The sequence below is a fragment of the Amia ocellicauda genome, chromosome 15 (assembly GCF_036373705.1).
Source record: "Amia ocellicauda isolate fAmiCal2 chromosome 15, fAmiCal2.hap1, whole genome shotgun sequence".
Taxonomy (NCBI): Eukaryota; Metazoa; Chordata; class Actinopteri; order Amiiformes; family Amiidae; genus Amia; species Amia ocellicauda.
This window is the reverse complement of record NC_089864.1, coordinates 15263252-15272792: the sequence shown is the minus strand read 5'-3', so window position 1 is coordinate 15272792 and position 9541 is coordinate 15263252. Positions and strand designations below refer to the sequence as shown.

At 36.8% G+C, this 9541-nt stretch overlaps 1 protein-coding gene across 2 annotated transcripts in view; it reads left to right on the top strand.

Annotated features, from left to right (window-relative positions):
* Positions 1-206: 206 nt before the first annotated feature.
* The window catches only part of ptprr (protein tyrosine phosphatase receptor type R), a 62329-nt gene continuing 52994 nt past the window's right edge, over positions 207-9541 (top strand). The window contains exons 1-2 of one of the 2 annotated variants that reach the window (XM_066723686.1): positions 207-789; positions 5120-5421. In XM_066723686.1, coding sequence (XP_066579783.1) covers positions 729-789; positions 5120-5421 — 363 coding nt within the window. In that variant the 5' untranslated portion in view covers positions 207-728. The remainder of the gene's footprint in view (positions 790-5119; positions 5422-9541) is intronic. The other variant, XM_066723687.1, reaches the window with a different exon arrangement.

The window sequence follows — 9541 nt, the reverse complement described above, 5'->3', positions numbered from 1 at the left end:
GTATTTATATGCTAAATTAATTTTTATTTAAAAATATAATTAATCTTGGGCACTATTTCCACTGATTAGTTCAGTTTTTTGGTGGGAATCAGTGATTAAAACTTGAATTTGCAAAGAAAAGGCAACCTCTCTGAATGTGTTTTCTAAATTAACATCATAGTGGTGCTGTTAGCAATCATAGAGAATTGTCCTACAATTGTACAAATAACAGTGTTTCACACATTCTAGAAAGCCATGGAAAACAAGTTTGACAATTACAATAATCTCAATATCTTTACATACATGGCTCAATTGTAGAGCACACACACACACAGTTCCATCACAATCTACAATCTAACGATGTTGCGTCTCCTGGGAAGTCCAATCTGCACTTTTGTATTTTATTTTAAAGCAATAAGAGCACACGCACGTATAACCATCCAGGAAGCAGTTTGCAGGAATCTCTGAATGCATGTCGCTGGAGCGGGAGACTTCCCCATATTAATTATGCATCAGTTCTGTCCCTTCACTGCACTGTAAGGAGCTGCGCCAGCATCGGCTACAATACATTGAGATGACTGATGCAAAGACGAATCGCCATTGCAAAACCAACCAGCCCTAGGATCATTGCAATCGTCTCCAGGTGAACCGGGACTATAACCGCACGGCTGATACTACGGTCGCAGCGGAAGAGCCATTCTGACAGCTGCTTTGAATGCGAGCGTTACGGAGTGAACACGCACACAAACATGCAGGGAAGAGGCGCCTTCCTGGCTGCTGTTTACGTGCTGCTCCACCTAAAGATTGCAGGTAAGAGTTCATCATTCATACCGAGCCAACTGAGTGTCGGATGATTTTCGTCTCAACCCCCTCCATGGCATGTGTTTATTTTGGTTACTGGTGGTGGGCAAAAGCTTATCGATTGGTATCGTGGCTTCGAGCGGTATTCTAACAACCTTATTAATGTTATAGCTGTGCAAATCGCGATATTGCTCTCTTTAACCGAGTTGCTTGATCAGTAATTCAATGAAATTTTAAAAATATATAATTTATTTGGCTACATTTAATGTGTGTTGAATATAGAAAATGCAGCCGTGTCGTTTGGGTAGTTTGGTTTTGAGATTGACTAATATGTGCTGGAGTGGACTATAATATGTTGGTATGGTAGTATATGGTTTTATTATTAATGAGCACCGTTTCTATATCAATGAAATATATTCCATTCTTTGGATTTCACATGAGCCTATATTGGATGTTATTTTAAGATGGACATGAAGGATATCCCGCCCAGTGTTAAGGCAAATCAGGAAGAAGCGAAGTTTGGGCTTTTTTGATCAGTTGCAATGGCGATTCCCATTGCCAATCAAAATCTCACTTCCAATCGGGTTGAAGTCAAAGGTCGCTTTGGTGTAGCGCAGATGTCCGCTGTTGTGCGAGGGTCTGCGCTGCTCCACCAATGGGATCGGCAGGATTCTGCAGAAATCTGCGCACAGCTGCCCAAATCTGCGCTACTCGACCAGGGACTTCGTCTCTTCAGCACCGCGGCCAGCGCCTGTGACAACAACCCTGTCGCCGCGGAGGAAACGCTGAGCCGCTGCTGAGGTTTCTGTTTGCAGTGGAATAGACTCAATCTACATCTTTAAACTTCTTTCAAATGTATTTTTCCACAGAGGGTAGGCAAAACACAAGTAGCGAACCAAGTAGGTCTTGTTAAATAAAAACGTCTTTAAATATAAAACCCCTAATACTTACATTTCACTTATTAAATATTGACTTATTGTATAGCCCTGTTCCTATAATTTTATAAAAATATATTATATCTTCTATAACATAAAACCAGGTAACCTAAAATGCAACACATCTTTAAGGTGGGTGCATTTTATTAAATTAATGTATGTTCTTCATATCTCTAGCGTTGGTAGTTGCCTGTTTTATATAATCATACAAATTAATGTGCTGAAACCGTATTAATCCTTGCATGAGAATTTTCTAATAACAATAATAGCTGACAAATGAGTTAATGATGTGAATTTTGATTAAATACTGATATTTGAGATTGTATTCTGTTACAACTAAAAGTAAATATCGCGTTACAATATTTGCATTCAAAGAATGTAATAAACAAAACATCTTTATTATTTTTATCTCATGCCAGTTGATTTTTTCATTGCAAAATTGAGGCAATGTAGAATAACAGAGCACACATAAATTATCACCTAGTGTCTCCCAGGCATGCCTGAGTTTAAAATGAAATCCCTGTTGCCGTTTAATTAGCCATTCTAGATTGTATTATTACGTGAATTACAGAAACCCTATATGAATCAGACATTATATGGAGAATAGATCTGTGTATTTATGCGTATATGCATGCATTCAGTTCCGGTATCAATGGGCCTATTTGTATAGGTAAAAAAATCCATACAAACAAATAATCCAAATGGTAATGCATTGTAGGTGTGATAAGATTTTAATTCAACCAACTATCTAATTCAATCTACCTGTACCTAAACCACTACCAGATTATTTGATAGTGTTGTTAATCAGACTGTGCAGGGACTGAGTGTCCACCCCACTACAAGAGGCTGTAATTCCACCACTATCCAAATTAATTTAATCTCAATTGCTTTTTTTGGGAGAATCTGTCATATTTCTTATATTAAGGCAGTTGAGACAGTTTAGGTTGTATGCTGTCATTATTTGGTTCTCCACGGGTAAAAGACTGTTTTGACAATTGTGCATTATATTAAGTGTCAGCAACTTTTTGAGTCTTTTGACATCAGTTTGCATGAGTGACAGAAAAATATGTGCAATGTGCTCAATGTACAACACAGATGTCTCATAAAAATGCTGTTTGTCTCTGGAAATGCAGGAGCTTTTTCCACAGCTAACAAATCCCAGTATTTATAGATTCAAAGTCTGTATTTTCAAATGTGAAGCAGAAGTAATCAATAGCCTTACTGTGATTTCAGTACCATCTTCACTTTTTCTATATTTAGAAAGGATACACTATTGTAGCTTGTGTTGTAAACAAGAAACACTTCAGAGTGTTTTTCCTTTAGTCTGAATAAAACATTTACACTTGATCTAGACCAAAAGCAAAAACTTGTCTGTGAATTTGGTTGCTCTAGGATTTCTTTTTACTTTAGTGTAGATGTTATCTTTACTGAACTGAAGCTGGACCCCATCAAACCACCTACACACCAACCTCAACTGAAAAACCCCTGTCCTGATAATGGGTTTGCATACTTTTTCAAATAATTCTAATGTTCCAGTTTTATGTCTTGAAGTTGCAGTTGAAAAAAACATAATTAGTAAAATGCACCTTAAAGCATCATATTGAATTAAAACTACTCTTAATCCTGTTGTGCCTCAGCAATCTATGATACATTACTTTACATCGAGAAAGTATAAACCAATTTAAGCTCTGTATTCAGCTGGTGTGATCGGTTATCCCAGTGTACATTAAAGATTTATCTGAAATAATTTATGCATAAAGTATGTCTTGACATTATTAAGCCAGTTTAAAACCAAAGTAATCAATCATATCTAACTTCCAGTCTGCCTTCAGTGAATCGGAAGGACTGATATCTGCATTCCTTTGAACAATCTCTTTATTTCCAACACTTGGTCGAGCTGAAGGCCCCACAATTGACACTGTTGTTGTTTGACTAACCTTGGAAATCAGTTTTCTTTTTTAATGTGGTTATAGGAAGAACTCGTCGTGAATGTTTCATCTCACAGTGCACAATAAAGGGAGGCCAGGTTGCATAGCTGCTGGCATTAGCGAATGAATGAGCAAGTTAATTAAACAGAAATACCATAGCAAGGCCCTATCTTGTTTACAAAAGTCTTTTGATCTGCACAGAAACAGATAAGAGGTCAGATATGCACAAGGCTGTCTAAATTAGAGTGCTATTTGTATTATTATGATTTCTAAAGCTAATTAATGGATCTGATTTAAATAATACTGCTGAGATTAATAGGGTTAGTACTATATTAAAATTGTATTTTTTTATAGGATAAGTCTAAGATGATTATTTGAGCAAAACTCAGTGTTTTTGTACAAAGCTTTTCTGGGTATCCATTACAATATGTACCGTCAAACTACTGTAAAATCAGTTTAGTTTATCTAATTCCAATTACCAATAAATAGCTTTTATCATAGACATATACACAGTTAAATGTACATAATACCCGACATATAAGAACATTAGAAAGTTTACAAATGAGAGGAGGCCATTCGACCCACCGTGCTCCTTTAGTGTCCACTAAGTGACTAACTAAGTGATCCAAGGATCCTATCCAGTCTATTTTTGAATGTTCCCAAATTGTCACTTCAAACAAATTGCTGGGGAGTTTGTTCCAGATTGTGACCCTGTGAAGAAATGTATCCTGTTTTCTGTCTTGATTTTCTTCTTTTTTGACACAATGAGGCAAATCTACCCTACTGCTCCTGGAACAGTTTCCAAAGCATAATCCATTAACTCAGTGCAGCCAGATCAAAGGCTAAGATGCAATAGATTTTTCCATAGCTGCTTGTCTCTCTGCTGAGTTGATGCTCTTTAGTGAGTAAAGGTATAGAACATGTTCTCAATTCTGAAGTTAATGCCTTCATTAAATTCAAAACTGATTTTTCAGGTTATTTGTGCCTCTGACCAAATGCTGAAGTTTGCCACACATGATTCTTGCTTTAAACAATCACTCCAGCATGACTTTGCATACAATTCTCCATAAATTAACATGACAATTCAAAAAAAGTGTCCAGCTATGCATTTATTAATTGAAAATGTTATGTAAAAAAACTATGAATTGATTGAAAAGCCACCCTTTCAAACAGTGACTTTAACCACTCCTGTCCAGAGCAAAACCTGGTGTTACTTGTTTGTACTGGTGTTTGTTGTTGGCTTGGAATCAATGATCAAGAAATAGTGCCATAACTGCTTATGACTAATCCAGATTGCAAATGACTCATATTTTATTCACATTCCTTGAGCTCAGCTGATAATCTTCATATGATTCGACAAAACCTGACTATTATCATAAACCAGGAGTAATTTAGAAAAAAAATGGTTATTTTAATTAATGAAAGTGTGGTGTGGGTTTCCGAAATTGTGACTCATTGTTGTTTGTCTCTTTTCAGGCTGCTTTTCTGGGGATAATGATAATTTCCTAGCAATACACCGGCGCAAGTCAGAACGGCCCATTTTAATCTACCGACATGTGGAGGACATCGAGAAAGGTGCAGGCATGGAGGCCATGGACAAGCAGAATATTTTCCATTCTCCCTCACATGCCAGGATAAGTAAACTGCGGCCAGGAATGATGGTGAAGTCCAGGTTTCCTGATGCGACTGATGACCAAACCATCAGCCTGTTAGCTCGTACTGACCATGACCTGCAGGTGGAAAATGCCCCCGTGTCCGCCAGACACTTGGTCACCATGGTAGGTTGTTTGCTTTTGGTATTTTCCTCGTAGATCGTTTACTCTGAGAGTAAAGTGACACATGTGAGAAAGTCATGCTTTCGGGATAAGAGTTAGAGGAATCCTAGGGTAATTAGATCCTAACCAGCCCTTAGACTCAATAATTTAACAGGAACGCTCTTTAATCAAAAAGCAATGAGGTTTCCCAGCAAGAGATTAGCGACATCACTTTTTGATGAAAAACCTTATGCAAATAATTTCTGAAATGAAAGATTAATCCTCTAATCCCAGGTATATGGGAGAGGAAGTCATTACCCTACATAGCTTGTTCTTTTAGCCATTTTAGCCAAATGGTTCTTTATTAACAATATTTTTTTGTGATATTCTGTGTTCTCACAGAACTGGAATATGTAGTCATTATAAGATTCAAATCTACATCATTTTATGAAATATAAGGAACAATACAAACTATCAAAATGTAAGAGGAATTTTTTGGATGTATGATTTAACTGATAATATGATGATATGAAACTCATAACCTCAATAAGATTTGTTTTTGAGTGAAGACGCATCAAACCATTGTGTGCAGTAATTATTTGTGACAGAATTAACGTGAAATTAATATCAATTGCTTATATTGATACAATCAGAATGTTAAGCTTCTTTTGAGTTACAAAAAGTGATAGATATTACCCCCATTTCCATTCTGCCTCTCAGACACATGATGATTCTTTCTCTTCTTCCTCTGTCTGTCTTTGTTCATGTGTAAGCATTTACAGGTTTCACCCCAACCAATCATATACCTCTATACACCTCTATACCATGAGCTGAGCACGTGATAATATCCTGTGTAACTCTGGTCTCCCAAACTAGTTGAACATGCTAAGGATGTATCTCTAAAAGTGGGCCCCTGTTGTTTTAGGTCAAGGTCATGAGGTGAAGATGAATGTGATAACTTCCATGGGTCCACAATCCCGTTGATTAAACTACAGTCTTACAGGAGACACAGGCATACACAGGGAGAGAAGATTCCTATAGTAGAAAAATGTACTGTAACCCAGAATATTTCCCAATATATTTATATAACACCCTGTTATCATGTGAGGACACAGGTATTCACATACTGTTTGGGGGGTTTTATCATAGCTATAGGCTTCTGTCTTATGAAATTCATTGCCTTTCTTCAATGCCAGCTAAATGAATAGGATTCCCAGCAGCCGCTGTCTCCTTCAGATTTACCCGTAGCATCTCAATTGGGTGCAGCTTTTGATTTTGCGGTGGCCATCGGAGCCCTTTGATCATTTGAAATTCTATTATTCCCAAGGCTGTGTGATTTGGATCCTAGTCATACTGAACAGTGAATATACATGTATACATAGTATGTGCTTTGTGCATGTACATTACCCTCCGTTAATGCTAAGTTGTTCTGTCACTGAAGACCTGGAAGAGACCCACAGCATGATGAAACTGTTATCATGCTTGACACTAAATTTAATGAGCTCTCACTATAGGCCTCTCCTTTTCATTTCGTAGGCTTCTCCATGTAAAATGTGGTACTTGTTTATGAAAGAATATATTTTGAGTCAGCAGAGCATAAGGTATTTGATTTTGCTAAAACTAATTAGACAAGTCTTTAGCCTACCTGCACATTTCAGATTACAAACGTGAACCCAATCATGTTATGGTTAATAACAAAGACAAGTTGTACTGTAACTTGTGATTTTGCTGGTAGATCAAAACATTGATTTGGTCTTGTTTTCCTGAGAAGATGCTTGTCTGCTGATGGTTTGCTTGTATGTGTCTTTGTAATGCACTATTTGGATTAATATTCTACATTTTAACAAATCATCCTATAGATTGTCTGTTAAGTCTATGTATTGTACAGACCTTGTGAAAACTTAATCTTAATCTCTCAAAGCAAATTGCTCTCTCAGGTCTGAATCGTTTTGTGTGAGTTCACCCAGACTTAGCTTTGCCTGATTTGTTTTTCGTTTTGGAATAGCAAGCATTTCTTTAGTCTTTGTATAATGTTTGCCTTCTTTGTGTAACACTATAATTTCAGTGTGGAGCAAGAGGTTAGAAAAGTACTTGTGTTGTTCAGTGTTAATTGGACAATTAGTGTTATGTGTCAGTGATGACTTATCCTACTCATTATTTATCCAGGCTTTGAAGAAGTAAACATTGTAACACAGTGAATATTTCTGTATACACAAAGACACAATTTGTATGATTTGTTATTATTATAAACTAACATGATTTACCCCTAAAATGCAATGAATATTTGCTAAATGATCATTGTTCAGGCAGGGGAATAAATACTTCTGTCTTTGCCTGTAGTAATATCTTCTGTGTGTTAGCCATACAGTTAGTTGAGCTGTATTTCTTGGGAAAGTGGGCCTCTAATTGAGTCTGAGATATTCAGTGATTTATAACTATGGCTGTGCATTCCTCTGAATGAACACTTTAAAAATCTAGTCAGCTAATTGGATAATGCAGCCTCAAAACCTGCACGTGTAGCAATCAATTACTTTAAGTACAATATAAGGATATTGGTTGTTCCAGAAGCAATTGAACATCTTTTTAGTACTTATTAATTGATTTTCCTTTTGATGATTGACTTATTAGTGTTTCAATTAGTGTGATGGTATTCAAGGGTATTCAAGGGTATTCAAACTCTATCTATCTATCTATCTATCTATCTATCTATCTATCTATCTATCTGTATATCTTCATCTGTGTTTTTAAAGTAGCACTTAATCAGCAATCAGGAACCATATCCAATTGTTATTTTATGTACTGTAGACATTTGAAGATTAGGCTGTTGATTGAAATAATCCATCATACAACAATGTATTTAAATACTTACAACTTATTGATTTGTTTGTTTTGTGGTTGTTTACTATAGCAATTGAGGAATTTCAAAACTGCACAATAACCTACATTACAACAAAAATACTGTACTGTTACATTGGACATTTTCAATCTCTTTCCAAACAAACGACAAAGTCTTGTCCAGTTTAAAGATATTCCTTCTATAAAACTGTGTTTTGTAACCTTTGGATCGCCTACTACTGTAAACGATAGAACTGGTGTTTTCACAAACATGGGATATGAAAAATACAGCCTTAAAATCATTGCATATTTGAAAGCATAGAGTGGTTGCTACCCTCAGCAGAGACCTGCATATTTGAACAGCAATAAATCCATGTAAATGATGTCTGTATTGGTGATCTGTACCAAAGCTTTCAGACATGGTTTTAATCTAATAGGTCTAGGGCTGTGGCTGGAGCGGGGGGAAACGCCATCTTTAAAATGCAAGTCTTCCACAAATTACATCGATGACTTGAGTTGACACAATGTTTAGGTTATGTCTAACCAGCGTCTGCATTTGTGTAACTGTCCAGATCCAGTTTCATGGTGATGGGATAATGCTCGCTCCCTGCTGTCCTTGTGTTTCTGTATTCATCCTCTCAAGGTCAGGAAGGAGGGATGATTAACAATGAGGTCAGTTCTCATCTGGACATTTTCAATAAAACAGCCTGCTATTGTTGGGCCATTACAATATTGCCAGAATTGGTCTGATACTCAGTTTACGGTTTCAATCCTTCCAGCATAGAAGCAAAGCAACAGCCCTAGCAGTTGCTATATTGAAGGTATTGTGATATCAAACTCTAGTTTCACAACCTGAATTGTATTACCTTTGATTTACACAACCTCCTCAACACTCAAAAGGCAACAGAATTTTGTATTGTGAAACAACATTAAAAAAAAAACACTGAAATGGCTTGGTTAGAGAAGTATTCACCCCCCCGAGTCAATACTTTGTAGAATACCTTTGGCCATTATTATAGCTGTGAGTCTTTTGGGGTAATTCCCTTCCAGATTTTTGCACATCTGTATTCTCACATTCTTGGCAAAATTGCTCTGTCAAGTTGGATGGGGATCGTTGCTGGACTGCAGTCGTTAAGTCTTGCCACAGATTCTCAATTACAATCAAGCCTGGGCTTTGACTGGACCACTCTAGTACATTCATTTTATTGTTTTTAAGTCGCTCCAGTGTTGCTTTGGCTATGTGCCTGGAGTCATTGTGCTGCTGGAAGGTGAATCTGTGTCACAATATTAGCAGGCTTTCTGTAAGGAT